Source organism: Scomber japonicus, chromosome 4, assembly GCF_027409825.1.
Source record: "Scomber japonicus isolate fScoJap1 chromosome 4, fScoJap1.pri, whole genome shotgun sequence".
Lineage (NCBI taxonomy): Eukaryota > Metazoa > Chordata > Actinopteri > Scombriformes > Scombridae > Scomber > Scomber japonicus.
Genome location: NC_070581.1, coordinates 14615680 through 14637712, shown reverse-complemented (window position 1 = coordinate 14637712; position 22033 = coordinate 14615680). Strand labels below are relative to the sequence as shown.

General features: G+C 38.2%; 1 protein-coding gene across 1 annotated transcript in view; it reads left to right on the top strand.

The window, feature by feature from the left end:
- The window catches only part of cntn3a.1 (contactin 3a, tandem duplicate 1), a 70509-nt gene that overhangs the window by 14898 nt on the left and 33578 nt on the right, over positions 1–22033 (top strand). Inside the window, exons 4-7 of the mRNA XM_053316873.1 lie at positions 10157–10252; positions 19115–19318; positions 19981–20083; positions 20434–20618. Of these exons, the coding sequence (XP_053172848.1) occupies positions 10157–10252; positions 19115–19318; positions 19981–20083; positions 20434–20618 (588 nt within the window). The remainder of the gene's footprint in view (positions 1–10156; positions 10253–19114; positions 19319–19980; positions 20084–20433; positions 20619–22033) is intronic.

The window sequence follows — 22033 nt, the reverse complement described above, 5'->3', positions numbered from 1 at the left end:
GTTGTAAGTGAAAGCGTTTTCACTGATGCAAGATGCAACATTATACAACAAATTGCAATGTCTGCAATACAGACAAGGTATATTGGATGCCTGTCCTGAAGAAGGAACATGTTACAAGCTTGTTGCTGTGTAGCCTATAGAGCCACAAGGGTAACACAGTGTTTAATGAAGGGTGAAATAGCTGTATTTATGAAAGCAATGCAGGATGCATCTCCCTTGTATCTTGCTGTCCGTGATTTCAGTCCTGTAATTTCACACGATTTCCTTTTTTTTCTTTTTGCTTAACGAACTACCTTATTTGTGTAATTGTTTTTTGTAATGTAAAAGATGAACCATTTACACAGTATTTACACTAAATGTGACACATTATGAAAAACCTGGTAATGGTATTTATGCAATGTTTCTATGAAGAAAATACTGGAAATACTTTTTTTGAAGTTTTAAGCAAATAAGCTGTCTTATGCTTTCTCTGCTGTTTTTCCTATTTCTGTAAAACTGCAGCATATTCAGGGGCACTTTAACATTACTTTAGGCTCAGAGGGTTCGGACATTTTGGAGGCCAACTTGGCCTTTGTGTGTGTACAGCAGAAACATGAGAAGATCAGTCTTCTCAATTAAATCGGGGAAATTGATCCTCTGCATTTGACCCGTCATATACGTGCACACACTTGGAGTGGGCAGCAGCAATGCTGCACCCATCGACCAACACCAGCTCTTATTGCTCGTGCCTGTGGTCAGGGGCCCTGACCTTGAACTTTGTTGAACTTGGTAGTTCTGAAGGACGAGCTGAAGGGTGAGCAATTTAAATTTAACTCCAGACACATCACCAAAATCAACAGATTGTTGATCTGCCCAAGTTAGTGATAAATAAATATTGTAGAGATATAAGCCAGTGGCAAGAATTCTGGTTTCAATATGGGACAACTATTCATAATAACAATACACTATGCAAGAAGGAAAAATTCACATACCTGAAATACTGTTTGACTGGAGCAGCAGCAAGAGCTGTCTAGAACAGTAGAGGCACTGAGAGCATCTCTCTACATTGATGATTTTATATTCAGGTGATGATGAGGCTCTCCCAGTTACCTCTATAGCAAAGGAGATTCCCATGCAGACATGAACCTGTGCAAATGGATGACAAATTCAAAAGATGTGAGAGCCAAGTGAACAGAAAATGGAGTGGAACATGTAACCAAAAAAGACACCGTTGGAAATGTCCTGAAAGATAGCAGAGAAGGATAACTTTAACGTTAAACACATAGGGCCTGATTTACTAAGATCCCAAATAAAGAGTACTAAATTTCATGCACAGTGCAATAGATTGTGCGTTTCGTTTGTGTGTGTTTTGCAGGTGATCTACTAAGAATAACTGTGTAAATGAAAACAGGTGCAACAGGGTGGAGACAGCAGTATTTAAATGAGGGTTCTGCGTGTCTGAATGGAGAGTTTGGACGAGCAGAAAGCTGCAAGAGCAAAATGAAATGTGATCAGGTTCTAGTGGAAGAGCTTAACAAATATATATTGAGTTATAACAACAACAAATATTACCAGAAATCCTGACATATGGGAGAGTATTTGTGACAAAGTCAATTCTGTTAATAAATCCAAATTTACTAACAGAACTCCAAATATATGAACACCTGTGGAAAAAATCAGTCCTGTTCGTATTCTGCCATTGTGCCTCCGTTTCCCCCTCTCCACAGTGATAGCAGTCATCTATGCGTAGTGCACAGCTGGTTAATATCTGCCCTTCAAAGGTATTATTTATAGACGCAGTTTCCGTCAGAAAAATTACCTTCAGGTTTGGTGAATCACAATGCGTGTCCTAAATAACATATTTGCATTTTCTCCTCTCTGTATTTTGCACACTGGGGTTGAAACGCCCCACATTACATATTCATTATTGCAAACGTACTCAATGGACAGCGCGTATTACCTTGCACAGTTGAAAGAAGCAAACCTCAGTGCGCTGCATTAGTAGATCAACTTGCACATTTTTTGCGGGTGATGTCAAGTTTGCACACGCTTTTTACACATTCAAACCTTTAGTAAATCAGGCCCAAAGAGTAATGTACTGTAGACATCAGCTTGTATCTTTAATCCCATTGATTTCCTGACTTCTTTCATCATACAAGTAAAGTGTGTTTCAAGAACTGTGGGAGAAGGGAATCAGTTGGGATAAGGAGCTCTCTCTGGATTTGGGTGAAAATTGGATCATTGGTGTGCAGAGCTGCATCGCCTGGTAGCTATCCTGAAATGATACTAAATTGAGGTTCAGCCAAACAAAGTCAATCAAGCTGCATGTTTCCTGCAATGTCAGTGAGAAGGCATGCAGTGCTGTTGCCTGTCTGCAAGGACAGAAAAAGGGTGGAGAAGTCGTGACAATTTTTGTAGCATCAAGTCAAAAGAGGCCCCATTAAAGAAAATGACTTTACCACGCTTGGAGCTGATAGGTGCACTGTTTGAACTAAGGTTAGGGGAACAATCTTCTCAAGCCACTGAACATTGAAAGAAATCAGCTTAACATGTGGACAAATTTAATTGTTCTTTATTGAATATGCAGCACAGCACAAGGTTGGAAGACTTGACTGAATGTAATACAAAAGTCTCACAAATCGTCACAGCAGCAAATAACTAATACCACTGATTTACTAACCAGAGGACAGGGCATCGAAATCCTCATCCAGAGCCAGCCATTGTGGAGCGGAGAGCGTTGATGAGGACTGTGTAGCAGATGAGATGAACACTGAGCAAAGGTTTAAAGTCAGGCAGTACTACAGACATTGTTAGACCTTGAGAAGTACAGCAGGTTGAAAACAGTGCTGAGGATAACTGTGTAGGTAAAAAGGTTGATAGTTAATGCCTACTTTAGTCAAAGACTCAGGGAGAGCTAACTGCAGGGGAGTGAGGGAGAAGGTGACCCAAGAGCATAGTTTCAGTCAGCTGAGAGAGACAGAGGGTTAAAAATCAAAGACTTGAAACGATTATTGGATGAAAATAACCCTATAAGTGTAGGAGACACCCAAAGCTTAGTTTCAGGCAGCAACACCCATGGGTGATACCTATGAAACACAAATACTCTGAGTTACTAGTTCAGTACTGTGATGTGAGAGTGATGTACCCCGGGATCAGAGATACTCTCCTGCAGGTGAGGGGAGAGAGATACTGGGTTTTAAGGGGAGACAGTTAGTAAAGAAAATGGTTTCACACTGTCACATTTGTAGGAGCCTGAGAGTGAAATCAGCACAGCAAGTCACAGTCCCACTACCCAAAGAAGGAGTTACTGATTCCCCATCCTTTGAAGTTACTGAGGTAGATTTTGCAGGACCATTATATGTCAAGTCTAGTGGTCAGTCTAATACATTTCTATTGAACTGTCTCAAGGGCAGTGCATTTAGAGCTAGTCTCAGAACAAATTACTGAAAGCTTTCTTCTAGCCTTAAGGAGATGTATTGCAAGGCAAAGACTTTGTAAAGATATTTACTCAGATGATGCCAAAACATTCAAAAGATACGACCAAGATCTGAAAGAATTGTGGAAGTCAATCAGAGGCTCACGGCTTGCACAATTTTCACTGATAAAGGAATCACCTGAAAGTTTATTAATGAGCGAGCAGCTTGGTGGGGAACATTTAAAAGCATATCCAAAGAGGATCCTGGTAAATGGACTCATTCTGATACTACTATGGGCAGTTTGTTGAAGAGACCTTCAGTTGCTATATACTGAAAGGAGGTTTCGCCCTTTTCTGTAAAACTGCAGCATGTAAGAGAATTCAGGATGAACGACACCAGTTCTGGTCATTAAGATGAAGCTTCTACTACACAGCACTCATTTCCATCAGCTGTCTGGTCTCTATGCATTGCTTTTGCTACCGTGGTCTTTATGCATTGCTTTTGCCTCTGTGGTCTTTATACATTGCTTTTGCCTCAGGTGAAGATTTAAGTCTGGTTTGAGCTGGGAAGCATCTAAGGTATGGGCTACATTTTTCACTATCTGATCAGCACTGTGATGTTAAGTGCTCAATCTGTGCTTCAAATCAACTTTTTGAGAGGAAGGCAGCCGGCATTTTCTAAATGCGGCACTTCAGAACAGTGTTGTTATTGTCAGAGGACACCAGCAGTATCACTCTGTAAGAATTAGGCCTCTTTGATGTTTATCATTCCTCAAATGTCACTGTTGCATGAACAGAGGAGGTGAGAGATGAGGAAAGATGGAAAGGAGACAAATACATATGATAAATGGTAGATTTTGAAAGGAGATGATGGGTTGATACCATATATCATAAATGCCCATCGCAGAAACTGTTGATTGGAGCTTTTTGTACTTTTTTTGACTACTGAATATGTATCTATTTATGTATTAGTGTATTATGTAGTATTTATTTTGGATGGTAGCAGTCCAGCTTTAACAGCATTATTATTTTATGATGCCACTTGGTGTGTTCAGAAATATTAGAGATGAATAAAATTATGTTACTTCCAAAGTGAAAACTGACTGGATTTCAATAAATCATGACTCACTAGATTGACACCCGATGCTGCCTAGAAGCTCGTAAATATTGCCTTTTTTAATAGAAAATGTTAAGTTTGTTTACAGCTATCTGGAAATGTGTGATACAAGTTGGGATGAAATTAAAATGTTGTTAAATCTGAGATGACTAGATTCCAAAGTTGTTCTTGTACATTAGTGGCTATAGTGATTACTATTCTTTATATTGGTCTCTGTCCTTTATGTGTGGAGTTCTCATGTTCAAAGTTTCCTTCAGGTGATCCACTGTTCTACCACACTAGATACAGTACATGCATGTTAAGGATTGCACATTCACCTGTCATTTTCACTGGTCCAATTATCTTCAGGTGGCTGTAATGCAGCATTTATACAAACATAAGGCTTTGCAAATGTCTCCAAGGAAGGAAATGCATTCAACGCATATGCTAAACCTCAAGAATACACATAATGCATGTTGGTGAGTACTGTAACGATCACTGTAAATGCATCTTGGTACCTTAAGGGATATAGGCAACACAAGGGTGAGAGGAGATATCCAACTACCATTTGCCTTTGCACCATAACTCTCATAAGACTCCTGAATTTTGGATGGATTATAATGCACTCGCACAACATTTTCTCAAAGAAAAGTAAATGGTTTGGTAAAAAGGTCTTGCAGAATAATGGCATAGTGGGTGAAAGCGTTTCCGGTTTGCTGTTTGGAGACAGCTGGGTGGGAGGTGGATGAATCACTGGCAGCTCACCCACAGCCTTGGCTGTTGCAACTTGCACTTCTAAAAAAAACATAATTTTGGTTTGGTATCTTTAGAAACCGAACATGTTAATGCACTTTTAGCCCCTTTTTTGTATAGTCTCCTTTATTCTCTAGTGATGACAATGCCACTCAGTCTGCCATTAAAATACATCTACAGCTCTTGAATGGATTGACATAACATTTGGTACATACAGTCATGGTCTCAAGAGGATAAATCGAAAGGATTTAATAATTCCTCAACAGTTCATCATCCTGTCAACCTTGGCTACACCAATTACATTGTGTGAGATAGAAATACTGTAGCAAGAGAAAAACCATCAGGCATTTATTGGATGTTAATTACAATTTATATTACTGCTCATTTTTCTGTCAGATCTAACATTCATTTTTTGTTAAAGATGGTACGAAGCATAAAAGCCTAAAGGGTCATACAGTAGTTTTTTAAGAATATATTTGATCCAAATATGCTTCGACTGCTCAGCTCACTTCAGAAATACTTAATAATCAATTTTTCATTAAGGGACAGGACCTTCATTAAGGTAAAAAGTTCTTTAGTCCATTGCTAAAGAACTTCAAATAAAGGTCCTTATTGGAATATTTTTAAACCTCTTATGCCTTTTGTCCAGTTATGTGACAAATATAACCACATCACAAATCGTCCTCGAGCTTACGCCCTACAGAATGGCTTAAATTTTTCTTCTCTACAATCGCCTCTCATTCATTACAATGGGTCACATTGGAGTAGCTAGCCCAAAAATGCAAATTCACATCCAATTTCATGGATCTGAAAGCACTCAAAATAGCCTGAACCCTGCCATGGAGAAGCACATGGAGGTGCCGAGCCGTGATAGGCTTGATAAGATGATCCAGGGGGTGCAGAACAGCTTGGGTTGTCAGGCATTGTTGGCTTTTAGTGTGTGTAGCTCATTTACGCCCCACCATACTCCAAAGGAATATTGATCAGCAGAGTTTCAGTCTCTGTGTGAGCTGAGCAACTCTAATATTTTCAAATATGTGAACTTGTTTTTTGTTTTTTTTTCAATTCAATCTGAACCTCTACATTGTTCACAACATACTTATAAGATCGTATGTACCTTTTTTCAAACACAACTTTGTGCTCTCTACAGAAACCAAACATGCACACATACACACAAATACACACACACACACACACACATTAGACACATTTGATGCAGGTGTTGCGCTGGTGGTGGTCATCCTAGTCATATTACCCGTGTACATGCACATGAGTGCTGACAGTGACATTCTGCATGGTGACCAGTGGAAGACTGTAATAAAAGAAATATTAAATAAGCATAATTTATCTAACGTGTACATAGGATACTAACAGAACACATGTAGCTATACTAGCTGTTTAAAGTCATCCAGAAATGAAACCCCCACTCTGTTGTTATGAGAGAAATGTCAGGAGCCATCTTTTCTACCACTGAGCTATGCAGGACCATAGCAACACCATGGGAGTATTTGCAATAAAATGGAATCTCTTCAGAAACATTGCATATACCGATATAGATCACTGGAAAATATAACTTTATTGTTATCTTTCATGATCTTTTATTTTAGGGATATCAGCACATGCACTGGCCAAAAGAATGCAGATTTAGTGATTATAATTATGACTCAGCTTGCCTCAGCAATGGACTAACAATGTCTTTAAAGACCTTTTGATTTTGCTGGGTGAAGCAGAGTATGAGATTGTACCCCACTATATAATATGTAATGGAACTCACTATTGCCCACTATTGTCTCTGGGGTGATAGACAGCTGTGTTTCCCAGTACAGGCATGCACTGTAACCTCACACTACACAAGGCCACTAAAAATGTACCTGTACACACACCTAGTTATCTATCAACCTGTAAGGTGTAATGAGTTGATGTGGTGTAACTATGTGTGTATATGAGAGATTACATGCACAGGCATCTGTTGCACTAAATCAGGTGTAATATACTTTACCCGCATGCACCCTGTCAGTTCTTATGAACACCAGATCTACATGAAATGACAGCCACCAGTGCAATACCTGCATCGCATGTGTGTAATGTTTGTGTCTCCAGTGTCATGTGTGAGGCTATGTGAATAGTTGGTGTGCTTTCAGAAGTTTGGTATAGATCTTAGATGCTAGTGGGATGTTTGATGTTAGTTGGCTGAATAGTTTGACACCTCTAACACACACACACACACACACACACACACAGACATGCACACATACACACACAGATGCCTGTTTATGGACAATAAATTACATTTTCAATTCAACTCAGGAGAAGTATAATACTCTATGGGCCTGATTTACTAAAGGTTTGTGTGTGTAAAAACGTGTGCAAACTTGACATCACCCACAAAAAATGCACTGCGCTCAGATGACTTTTGTCACTGTGGAGAGGAGGAGACGGAGACACAATGACAGAATACGAACAGGACAGAGTTTTTCCACCTGTGTTATAATTTTGGAGTGGAATGTTTTTGGTTTTACTAACAGCATCGACACACAGCAAGTCACAAATACTCTCCCATATGTCAGTTTTTCTGGTAATATTTGTTTTTGTTATAACTCAATATATTTGTTAACCTCTTCCTCTTATAACCTGATCACATTTCATTTTGCTCTTGCAGCTTTCTGCTCGTCCAAACTCTCCATTCAGACACGCAGAACCCTCATTTAAATACTGCTGTCTCCACCCTGTTGCACCTGTTTTCATTTACGCAGTTATTCTTAGTAGATCACCTGCAAAACACACGCAAATGAAACGCGTAAACTATTGCACTGTGCACGCAATTTAGTACCCACTATTTGGGATCTTAGTAAATCAGGCCCTATGTGTATAGTAATGAAATTGCCTTTTAACTCAAGACTTCTACTTTACATTCAAATTACCCTTGAATTTTGCCTAAGAAATGAACACATCAAAAATGTATGAATTCAGCAGAATGTTATGATTGATATAATTCATAGAACAAAAACACAGAAGAATCTAGCAGAGCGGTGTACTTTGATGCCATGAAAAAATGCATCAAAGCATGATATGAGGAAAAATTCAGATTTTTCTAGAAATATTCAAGACCATAAATCATACATTTTGTAATTTCACATATAAGCACTGACACAGAAGATATTATAGTCTTCGGACATACAAAACACAGATCTGTTCTTTGTCTATAGAAACACACAATCACACAAATAGGCTGGTATTAGACCAAACATAGTTTCAGCAAATCTCAAACCACAGAAAGTCTACTGTAGATAGTGTATTATTTCTTATCAGCATTCATATGACAAGAGTGTGCAGAATATTAACCCAAACGATTCACAACATCAAACCATTGAGAATCTTTGCTACTGCAGCTGCTGGGAGTCTGGGACAGACCGTGTGACTCAGCAGGCAATGGAGCTGCCAGAGCAGCTATAGTTTAATATGTTATCTGATAGCTGGTTACCCTGCTCACTAAGCCAATACAGTATAGTGTGTATACTGTAGGTACAGTAGCAGAAAAAAATGCTACTTGAAATCTGTTGGAGGTTCCCTGTTTAAATAAAGTTAATGAAAAAAGATGAAACCTATGTGTGGATCTACTTTTCAGGGTTTCCACTGCTGCTGCTAATGTCTGTGAACTGTTATCAAGATTTGGATATTGCAACATTCTCAAAGCTTCAATTGATTTGCATTTGAAATTTGGCTGCAAATGTCACAAAGATTAAAGTCTTGTACCATGCAGTATTCTGTTTATTCTGTTAATTAACAGCACTAATATGACATGAGGATGCAATATGACTCAGAGTTAAGCATGCCATTACATGAACATCATTAGAGGCTTGATAATAATTACTATCACATATATTTCCAGCATACACTGCATGTACTGTAAAGGACTTAATACATTTATCACATTCACTTAGGAAGTAAAGGGATCTGTACATGGCTTGCTGGTCCCGAGGGACCTTCACTGTGTCTACTCATGCACATAGAGGTTCTATAAGATTATCAAACACGGATCATACATAGATTTAGAATTGGCCAGTGCAGCATCTGCACAATCTATCTGCAGCAAATGAATGAAAAGAAATGAATGATCCACTAATTAATTTGTGAAGTCATATACTTTTCGCTAAATCACTGGTGGGCAATGTGACAATGTAATACTGTTCTGCTGGATGCAATTTCCCATTACTCACAAGGTCCGCAAAGATCATGTACTGTATTTATTATGCAGAGGCTTATCCTGCTGTGCTTGTACACAGGAGGTGTCAGTTTTGCATTCTTTCTCCCTGTTTTTGAATTCAGTCTTGATTATGTCATTATATGGCAGCTGCATATTTGGCAGCACTCCCTGCGATATCTCCAAGAGCCACAGCAGGCAAGAAAAGGCAACGTGTTCAAGGATTGCTGTCTCTATTTGCTTTCTCTCAGCAGGTTGTCAACAAGTCTCCATACAAATGATGTTTCAGTCTTAGTCATTTAATTGTTGCGGGTCTGTGTGCAGTAGATGAAACACAGAAAGTGATAACAATACGCAGTTCCAATTAAATTCACTCATGTGTGACTTATACTTGAGGAATTGCTTTCTGCTCCAGTAAGAAGTGTTTAGGACTTTACAGCACCATGTCTACATTTATGCAAACATGGCAAGAGTGTTTCATGAAAATGTGCAAGAAGTCTACATCATATCATACTGTTAAATTCTCCTCAGTCTATAGCTGGGTTCAAACCACATATGAAATGACTGAGCAACCACAGTTATTGTGACTTGAAGTGCATTTTTATCTCTGTAAACAACCAGGCATATTATGTTTGCTTCCTGTGTGCGTATGGTTTTTGTGAGGAATGAATTTATTATTTTGCTTTTATTGCTTTTGTGTTGTGGTAAACAGACTTAGAGAACTTCAAGACTCAAAGAAGAAGTCCAGTGAGGGTTCGCGAAGGTCAAGGAGTGGTCTTACTGTGTGGCCAACCACCCCACTCTGGAGGTAAGACAAACACCCTATTCTGAACTTATTTATCATATGAAGATTTATATTTGAATTACTGCCTCAAACTGTTTGTGCTGCAGTTCCACAAATATTCAGTATCAGTGAAGAGTCACTGACTGTCCTACTCAAAAATGTCAGCATGGTATGGAATCACTTTTATTCCTCATCTGCTACTTGTTTATCTGGACTGAGTGGAAGTCATGTTTGTCCTCTCTCCTTCGAATCCTTGTTTGTTTGTGTTGTTGAGGTCAGTGGAGTGAGTCATTTTTACTTTGGGACACTCTGGCCCGTCATCCTGATTTTCAATGGGGGTGAGAAAAAAATTGGCATGCAGACTGGAAAGGCTGTCTGTGACTGGGTCCCTGCCAGGCTGAGTAATAGAGCTTCTCTCTGAAGGTGCTTTGTTTGCTTCACATCAGCCCTTTGCATCCATGACATTATCAATGGGAGATAGCTTCCAGTGCTATTAACTATCACACAGGGGTCTGGAGATGGGCTTTTTGCTCTCCCAGCCAGCAAGCCTGAATGTAATTCTCCACTGTCGGAGAATCTGGATGTACTGTAACATACTGCACTCAGCAGGGGGGAGGGAGCTTTCAGACATTATTTTTAAAGATTACCGTAGTTTTAAAGCTACTTCTGGCAGTGAGAGTAATTATAAAAACACTGGTTTTGAGTGTCACATGACCCATGCAAAATGACTCATGTCACTATCAGACTTTGATCCATTTGGTCTGTAAAAACTACACGATTAAATTATTTTATCCCAATTCTAGTTAGCAGAGGGCTGAGTCAGCTGGCTAGGCTGGTAGAAGTCTACAGTGCACATGCTATGACCATACACTGTGCACAGCAATGACCTCAGATTAGAAAAACTCTGGTATACTGTGAAATACAGAGAGATTTTTTCTGGAGGTGATAGGCTTCATCAGCATTGGGTGTACTTGTTTGGTAAGGACTTGAATGTGACCGACGTTCATTTATATATAAAAAGGTCTGCATTGCAAGTTTAAGAAGCATAGTAATAATGCTTTTACTGTAAATATTCACTTAGACCAAATTATATTCTTAGGTTCATTTAAAAAGCACTTGATTCATATATTTTGTGACATTTGCAGTTGACTCAGAATGGCCAGACTGTAACATGAAATTATGGGGATGTCAAATAGCTGTGATTACAAAATGTGTTGTAAGGATATTTATTTTACATGTGTAAATTGAGTTGTGGTTGTTGTGTAAAGCATTAAAGTTGTACATTAATAAAAATGAACATGGATATTACTATATTATTATTTATCATATCAAATAACATATGTTATGAAAAAAAATGCATGCTGTTATTGCTGTGATACTGATTTTGGCCACATCACCCAGTCTGACCTATGGTACAACTTTAACAAACAGAAATATGCCATTGTCCTTAAGGTAAAAGCTTATCTTATTTTATGATTATGAGAACAAAATAAGCAATTAAATTGATAAATTGCAATACAGTATGACATCAAGAAGCAGCTAACAAACGGAAAAGTATGTTCTTGAAGCTATGGCTGCTGGATGTTATTTGTACATATTGAGCAGATACGATTGCCTTTTACCACTCAGGACAAATTTAAGTCAACTAATTCATGTTAAGCTGCCGAAGTGGGAATCAGGTGAGGTGTTTTTGTCTTTGTCACAGTCACTTGTACTGTAAACCTAACAGTAGGCATACATTTGTAGTGCTTTGTTCTGTACAGTATGTGTTACAATAAGACATCTCACCTTGTGCTGACAAGATAAACTGGAACAATGAGCCATATGCTTACATTTGGCAGCCTCCTAGTCTAATGGATTTTCTTTTAGACACATTCCCTACTGTCCCAATGCCAACACACACTCCAGCTAACTAAAAACAAAACAGCAGCATTGTCAGATATGATGTGTTTTGGTGTAGCAGTGGAATGACAGTGTCAAAAAAATATTTTAAAAGTCAGGGCACAATTTTAATGCATGCATTTTTATTCATTATTGGAGGAAACAGCACTCAGTTTGTCAGGACACAGCCCTATATGCAAAATAATCTATTTCTTTTTAGAAGCTTGTTTGTTATGAAGGCAATCCTGCATGCTCTAGACAAATGTTTACAACTTGAAAGATGAAGATGCTCTTATGTGGGTGCACTGATGAGGAGTGTTAGCGCTCTCTGGACAACCTTTCGAATTAGGCAGCTTTTTAAGGATGGGCACAGAAATGAGTTGACATTGACTGACCTCTTCTTGGATTGATTACATATGCCATATCTTTTGGTGTAATTTGCACGCAGCATACAAACATGCTACAAGTAGTGTTTGCAAGCCTGTCAGAAAACGGAGGGGATTAAGTAACCAACAATTCATTTAGTCACTTTGAAATGTATTGATGTAGTTTAATGAGTCACCTTGAGTCGTGAAAATCATTTGGATTGCTTGCTTGTTTAATAAATGTTGACATCAGTGTAGGTTATATTGTTTAATCCAGTTCTTTCATTTTGTGTATAAGACAGTTATGTACAGAGCATGGATTTGCATTTACTGGAGGTATTTGCTTTATACAGAGCAAGCGATTCATTTGGTAATTTCCTGTTGTTTGAAAACAAATTGGTTAATCATTTAAATGTAGAAACTGAAGCCAGTATCTGTACACATGTGATTTAATGTTAATTAAAAATTAATTTTATCAAGGTGTGCAAAGTACGGGCTGCCAAGTAGATAATTTTCAATCATTATTTATTTATTTGCAAAACATGAATGTCTTTTACCTGGTGCCAATTGTATAAATTAGGATACAATAACAACTAACTGTCAGTTGAAGTAATGTGCATGAGGTTATTTACAGTATGGCACAAGTACAACAGAGTGTAACAAGGAAATTTCAAGTCCAGAAATATTTTATTTTTAGGTTTGAGAGATTTTGTATATAAGAACAAGGCCAAGGAAGGTTTTGACTTAAGGCAGATACTTATTCTCAACTGAAGAATGAATCAGGAGTGCTGCTCTGCTCTCCTCTTGTCTGGAGGTAATGACATGAACATCACATCTGCCTTTTAGGGTGCAGAAGATTTGGTAGAGAATCTCAGTTTATTTACTTTAACAGCAGGTGTGATTTTCTCTCCTGTAAGGAACTTCACAATGTCTTTGTCATTTGAAAACGTTTGAAACTCTCTATAGAAACTAATTGTGATAACATTCAGGAAATCCCCCCGGCCTCTGTTGTTGCACTTTGTTCAAAAACTCCAGCTGCTTTGTTGTGACTGAGATCTTGCACATTTGACAATATCACACTTCAGGGATGTTAACAAAGAAGTATGCCACAGTGTGTTTGGGTGAAGACTTGACTAAATCATTAGAGATGCTATATCTGGCATTTGATGTTTTTTGTCTCCAGGGAAATGTAAATAGATTTATTCAGTAATTCTATTCAATAATTCATTTTATACCACACCTTACTGCTTTTATTTAGATCCAAACTCCCTTTGGACTTTTCTTCAGCATGACACTGATCATTTGGGACTATAATCCTGGAGGGCTTGTTGTCAGTAACCAAAACTGTTACATTGCACCTGGCCCACATCTGTCACATCCAGTCTGATACAAAGCCTTTACCTGCTCTTAAAGGAAAACTTTGGGAATGTTCAACCTGGATCGTGTTTTCTCATTATTTTGAGCTTAAGTGGCTACTTTTTTAAAAACTGGTCCAGTATTGATTGAGAGCGGCCAGCAGCAACAGGCTCTTTTAGGGCAATAGCACCCCATCAATGTACGTCCACTAAAAGTGCTTGTTTTTACTACTGACAGGCCCATCCTTTTCATAATGTTGCAATCTGAGCCTGCCAGTGCCAAAAACAAGCACTTTTACTGGACACACATTGATGGGGAGTTATTACAATAATACGGCTGTTGCCTGTTGTCCCAATTGGTCACTTAGACACAAAAGTGTGGTAAAATAGGGGGAGATTTAAAAAATCCTGAAATTTCCTATTTCAAGAGTACAGCCATGCTAACATCAAATCTGTAGGCCTGTTAAACAGTTTGCCATCATCATCCTATAATCTTTGATGTTGAGAGAAGACAAATGTAATACCATCACAGATGCGACAGAGCCACATAAACTAAGTAAATGCTTCCTCTATTACATTAAAATAATGTATTAATTAAAATTTGATAGCAAACTGTTAGAATTTATGTTTATGCAAGCTGGGTAGCAAATGTTGTGGACGTTGGCTCCGTCAGACAGTTTGCTACAATTCTTAGGTTGAGCACAGTAATGTTGGCCCCTTCATTTAAGGAAGTTAAGTTCTCACATTAATCCCCCACACAATCCTCAGATAAACTGATGAACTGATATAAAATGTTCCTGGTTGTGTACGTGACTACATTACTGATATTTCATGTCACCTAGCTTTTTTATTTTTTTTATGAGAAATCAGGTGATATCATGAACATGTCAACTGCAGATCTGAAGATTTAAAAGTTCTTCAAATTTCTGTACAGAAACTGTGTTTGGGGAAAATTAAAATGAACGCCATAGACTTCATACTGTAAGGCAAAGACATTGAACAAACATAATGAAATAAAATACAGGGATATCCAAAATCCAATATGTAATATCAATGCTCAGACTAACTGTCAGCTATAATTTTACCCTGTGAATGATGATAAATTGCTAATCTTGGTCAAATTCATTCAAACTGGGTCAGTTGCCTTCCCTGTGGTTTTCTTCATATCAAATAAACACAGCCAGAGTCTGCTTTTGGACAAGTGAACAGTAATGTACAGACTGCTTTTATTTATGCCAACAGACCAACAGCCCCTTCATTCCATCTTGTTGTGATGGATCATAGCTGTTCTCTGGAGACCCAGCACAGTACTTGGAATGATCCATTTTCTGACAATATTTTCAGCAGCTGTCATCGTAGATTAAGCCTATTGATAGAGATGTTAAGGATGCTGAGACACTCTTTAAGATGAATCATCTCCAATTTTCTAGCATCTTTGCTGGAAAGTAAGTCTGACTATATCTGCTATGGTAATGATGTATCCCGCCTACTTTTAAGTTCATGCACACTCACAGACGCACACTTAATACAGTATCTTGTTCTCATTCAGCCTCTTATTTCAACAACACATATCATAACCCTAACCCTAACCCGTTTTTAGAAGAAAACTGTGAAGAAAAGCAAATTATGTATTTTGGATTTTAATGCTATGTAGGTTTAGCAGAGACATATTGCTTTATATTGTCACAGGTAATTAAAAACTAAACTAAAAACACTAAAAGATTAGAATAAAAAGAATGCAAGACACGCTCTCATAAAGAGTAAGGACATAATTCATGATCAGCACAATTCAGACATAGACAAGGATCTGCCTCATCTCCCCTTTAAAGGATTTCAATATCCCATGCATGATTCAGGAAGCTATTATTTCATTTTAACGACGCCTCAAAACCCACCAGACAGCTGCAGGAAGTAGTTTGGTGCAGCCAGGATGCCCTACAACTGTGAGCAGTTTGAAGTTGCAAATGACCAAAATATTGTCAAGAATCCAGGCATTCCTCCAATGTGCTGAACTGTATTTGTATGAGATGCCTGTCTGTGTCATCCTTTGCTTTCAGAGGGTCTGAATGACTGTGGTTATACTGGGACCTAATGCATCTGACCTCTTTTCACTAATGGAAGCTGGCCTTTTAGATTTACTCAAGGTTGAAATCACTTGTTCTCTCTATGCAGTGCATCTACCCCAAAACAGAGGCTGCTCGCTGGCTAGTAACAACACATATAGCTTGCAGGGATTTTTCCATGTGCGTGACCTAAGCCATTCCATAGAGTGAACTTGTTGTTTGTTTTGAATACAGATAGGTAGTCCTGGTTAATGGTTGCTACTGTCAAGGGAACAGACTTGCGAGTACAAACTTTGACACCAGTTGTGCATATACTTTTCCTTTGATGCAACAGACATTTGTGCAAAACCCCATTCTTGATTCGGTGTGTCCTTGGTCTGTCATGTTCTATTTCTCTTCCCCTCTCAGATCATTAAGGGGAAATTGATGTTCCCTGTTCATTATACAAGGGCTAAATGGAACCACAATGAAAATCTGCCACTCACTGTCACTCATGATTGCATTATTCCATTATAGCCCATCCGCAGAAGGCTCTCAAGTCAAATCATCAAGTACAACCAATGGTGTTTTCCACTTCCTATTTCCTGCTTCCTGTTTCTCACCATGAATCTTTAACTAACCAATTAGTAACCTCTTATTTGCTGTTGTTGCAGTTTGCTGTGCCCTGCACCTTTGGAAGCTATTGTTTCAAAAACAGACATTAAATATACATGACCTTGTCAGGATGAGAGCTGGGATATATTATTTAGGGGTTAGGAGGATATTACAGCTGTTCCCTGTGTGGGTCTGATGGATCAAGCCAAATTGAGTAGATACAACTCACAGATGCTAGGATGGAGTTCAGTGCAGGAGAACAAGAAAAATACTTTGAAAATGAAATGCAGCTCCACTCATTGCATCTGTTTCAAGTCAGTCTATGAAAGTCATTAGAGCTTTTCTTTAAGAGAGTTAGATGAGAAGCTTGATACCACTTCCTTTACTGCTTTCTCATGTCTGTTTGTTAGTGGAATATATGTATATTTGAGAATAGTAGTGCCACAACACGGTTAGCTTAGCTTAGCTTAAAGAAAAAAAATAAGCCAACCAACCAACCAACTCTAAAGCTTACTAATTAACATGTTACATCTCATTTTTTAATCTTAAAAACCAAAGTTAAAAAATGATAAATAACAGTGACATCAAAACTCCAGGAAGTCACTGCTCCCAGCCAAGAAATAGTCCAGCACATAACGATCCCTTTGAATCTGCAAATTGTAATTTTTTCACTTTACAGGCCTTTGTATAGTCCAATATTCTGTCTCCTGTCTCCAAAATCATATTCAATAGACAGACATGAGAGTGGTATTTATATTCTCATACAACTTTTGGCAAGAAAGTAAAGAAAGATATTTTCTAAAATATATAACTATTCCTTTATTTTCAAAGCTCATCTGTCAATAACTGCAGGATGTTAGCAGATGTATTGTGTGAAATCAAAAGGAGGGTGTTTACACAAGATTATAATAAATTATAATGTTCGTACACATTGTTATATTGAACATGTGGCAGATTGTAAAGCAGGAAACACTGACATATTTGGCACAAAACCAAGAGACAGGTGTGATTACACTGACTGATCCAAATCTCATGTTGTGTTCTTGGGATGATCACAAGGTTAGGTCGCCCTCTACCAGTCCAACCAATGTAAAAAAAACTCCACTCTGTACTAACAAGGTCTCAAGATTCTACGTCATTTGCAAGTTTTGCAGTAATATGCCAAAGCCCATATATCCTCTTGCCCCCTAAAGAGCAGAAGTGAAGAATTCTGAGTCAGTAGATGAGCGTCCAACTCACGTCTCAATTATTCCCTGTACTGTAGTGCCGAGTCATCGCTTAAACAAGTTTTTACCAACGGCCAAGATTGCTTTTGGGACAGGGATGCAATATGGTCCAGAGCAATCTATCCTTGTGTCAATATGTCAAAACACCATCATTCTTTTTTATAATGTTGCTGATTGTTAGTACAAAGTCTCTCTGTCTGCACTCCATTTGGTTGGTAGTACTGGGAGTCTTTCCCAGAAGCTTGTTATCACAGATGATGAATAGTAGACTAGGTGGTAGCTACCATACTGAATAGCATGTTCTGAATTACATTGGTTTTATTGAGCATTATACAGTTTTTTATGCAGGATTTGCCACTTAAGGGTTGATTTAAGGTCCTCTGCTGCTACATGACAGCTACAAAGGGTGGGTGGTTTTTTTAACGTACAACCACTGTGTGTGTTTTTTTAATAAATTCTTATTAAGTACAGTAGTACATCCCAAGAATAGGAACCAAAAATGAACAACAGCCTTATTTTATCGTTAAGGTTACTTTACATTGAGGGTGTATGATTAGTACAAATATGCTCACAATTATTTTCGTTATCTATTTTCTCAATCAAGCAATTAATAATGTATATAAAAACTTAAATTTCAAGTAGTTTGACAGGACCAAAACCCTAAAATATTTAACAAGCAAATAATCATATTGAAGAAGATGGAACTAGTTAATTTTTGGTATTTTTGCATCCAAAATGTCTCGAATGAATAATCAATAATCAAAATAACTTCTCGGTTTTACTCTTCTTACACTTGCATCAACATTTTGCCACAACAACCACAAGCAGAGGCTGTCTTCAGAGAAAAAACAGCTAGTGTTAAATAAATGTGAAGGACTGTGTTGGTGGGAGTCTGTTGCCTCAGGTACTGGAGAAAAATTGAAATGGGGTATGAGTACAAACAGTTCAAATCCAGTGGTCTAATTAAAATTAATGAGGAGGCAGCATTTTTTTGACACAGTGCTATTGTTGGTATCCCGATGTCAATTAGTTTCAGGAGAGGTACGAATGTTGTAGATGTAAATATCCAACTTTCCTGAAAAGCCAATCATTCATACTCATAGCATCATCACTCTAACGTGGTGAACCTGTGAAACTTTTACCATATTAAGGACATTTATCCAACAGTGATTGAGAGTAATTGCTCTTCAATTATAAATTGTGTGTTTAATCATGGAAGGCTGGCACTCAGTCCAAACCACTAATTGCTTTATCCCTGAAGGCATCCACTCAAATTGAAGTGATGAGACTGCTGATGAGGCATACATTATATGTGCATGGATATAGATGATGAATAAATGCACTGTGTTTTTGACTTGAACCCTTTGTGCTTCACACCCATTATCCCCGACTTTGTTCACAGAGCTTACCTTCACTTGGATCTTCAATGAATACCCATCGTTTGTCATCCAGAACACACGACGATTCGTGTCCCAGAAGACGGGTAACCTCTACATTGCCAAAGTGGAACCATCTGATGTGGGAAACTACACCTGTGTAGTCACCAACACAGTCACCAAAAGCAGTGTTCAAGGACCACCAACACCTCTTGTGCTGCGGGTTGATGGTATGAGACAGCTCCACTTACATACAGTGCAAAGTTGAAATAGAAGAACTTTTAAGAGCTAAAAGTTAGATTTTGCCTGCTGAAATGATAACTGGTGCCAGCAAATGTAATCAAATGTACTTAATTTATGTCTGAGATGTGGCTTAACTACAAGGTAATACTATTTGCTGCTGTTTGTTTAGTGTGCTGAGTGTACTGAGATGGCTTTAGGAAAGAAAACACCACTCTGTATTAATATATTTTTAAAGAGTAGAAAATAGATTTGCTGCATACGAGTAGTTAAAATATCACATTATCCAAGTTTTCTTTGAAGTTGATTTTAATATGGCTGACTGGATTAGAAAAGACAACCCTGGAAGGACTGCTGTCATCCTCATGAGGCAGAACAAGATAGGTTCGCAATTATACTTTCCAGATGTTTGATGCTGTGTAGACCACCAATACAGGCCTGAAGTGTAATTTATAGAAAATAATTTTAAATCAAAATCCCAAAAGTGGTAAGGAAAAATGAGAGACAGTATTTTCGTTGGACACAGTGCAGCATTATTATGTCTTTTTGCCAACGTAGTCATGGCTTAAACTTTGTTTTGATTTCAGGCATGAAAGAGTTCCCCTTATAGACATATGTGGCACCCTTTCTGTATTTCTCTTTGCATGTGCAGGTGTGATGGGTGAATACGAGCCAAAGATTGAAGTGCAGTTCCCTGAAGTTGTCCCTGTCGCTAAGAGTTCAACTGTCAAGCTTGAATGTTTTGCACTTGGAAAGTACGTCCCACTGTGTATTATTGTACCAGAGTCTTGACTACATCATTAGTTGTTTACTGTACCAATCCCAGCTGTATGTGTCGGGACCCTGTGAAGTGATTTTGTAAGCAAAATATGTATCACTCTAATGACTTCGTCTTGTTCTGTAGGTCAGAGTGACTACAGAGAGAAGAAACACTTACCAGTTAATGTTTCTTATTAATTATAGATTGACATGCTTAACAGGGTTTTTCAGTATTCACTCTTATCATATATATGTCTTAGACTAAGCTTAAGCCCCAGATAAAACCTTCCTCAGGAGTATTTTTCATTTTGTGGCATTGCTGTGTGTTTTATTTCCACGCCTTTAGCCCAGTGCCAACCATCAGCTGGACAAGAGTGGAAGGAGCCACTTTTGGCAGGAAGGTGGACATAAATAAAGCCAGCGGAGTTTTAGAGATTCCTTACTTCCAGCAGGAGGATGCAGGGATGTATGAATGTGTGGCTGAAAACAGCAGAGGAAGAAACTCGGTTAAAGGAAAACTGTCTTTCTATGGTGAGTATGAAGATGGTTTCACTGACTTTGATCTAAAACTTACCCTGCTTCAAACCTCTTGTCTTGGTTCTCTTGTCTTCTACCCATTGATTCATAGCTTTCAGTTGAAACCCCTCCATAGTTCTTTATAGTACTAAGCATGATTGAAAATCTTGCAGAATAAAAGTGTAGATTTTGTGTGAGTCTAACAAAAAGTTTTATTTGTTGTCATGCAATCTGTAGCTTTTATTAGACTCGATATATAACTGTATCATATAGTGGAATGTGGCAGTAAATTAATCTATTACCAGTAGTTCATTTCTGACAAGCTCTTTATTGTGCCAGCGGCTAACATGGGGCCATAGCACACACAGATTTATACCACCTTTCAGAGAGAGGTGATTTTTCCCTCACCAACTCTGGACTTATGGCCCATATTCTGAGAAAGCTTTTAATGGCCCTTGATGAAGGATTTTTATAGTTTCTCTCGCCATTATTTTGCAGTTTATGCATTGATGATGTCTGCCCACAAGGCCCTGTAGGGATGTGCTTGACTGAAATAATCAAATCCACATTTTTCTTTCGTGTGAAGGAGGATGCCTTTGATATGATAATGCAGTTTTTTGCAGCACCTGTAGGTAAGACAAAATGCTCACAGTACCTGTAGGTCTTACTTTAAAGACAAGTGCCTATTCATAGAGCAGTATAGCATCACAGGACTGGGCTTTGACAGCTTTAAGGTCCTGAAACAAGGGGAAATAGTATGGTTGTTAAGGTCCATTTGTAAACAAGGTCTTAACTTTTCAACAAGATAGATATCACTGTGGTACTGTGTTGCATGGCCTCTACACCTGTGCTCTGCTCTGCTGTAGTCATGTGGAAGACATGTTGTTAGATTTAAGTCTCTTCTCAAAGCAAGGCAGGCTGGCCTGCAGCCAGGTGATAAAAATCTGTAATCTTATTTTAAACTCCCATAGACAGAAGCTCAAGGGACATCCATCAACTCTATAGAAGAATAGGAGAATCAATATGAGGATGTGGTGTTTGCAACATCCTACCAGTGCTGGCAAAGGAACAATAAGGGGTGGCCTCTTTTTCAATTTCCCTCTTAATTGTCCTTCTGTAATTTCAAGGGGTTTATGAATTCATGGTTTAGCAGTTGTGTGCATTTGAATGGGCTCACTGGAGATTGTATTGACTTTGTATAGAAGCTGGTTGCATCATGTCTTCCCTTCTATTATGTTATCTCTGACAGTCTCATTTGTAATTTCGTTAACAGAGTGTCAAGTAGTATTTATTTTCGTGTAGTGATATATTTTCAATTCAGCACTGCTTGCTCGCTTCCGATTATATTTATTATACACTATCGTTTCATAAAAGGAACATAAAGAGCTCACTTTTTGATAATAAAATATCTCAATTCTCATATGGGGCTG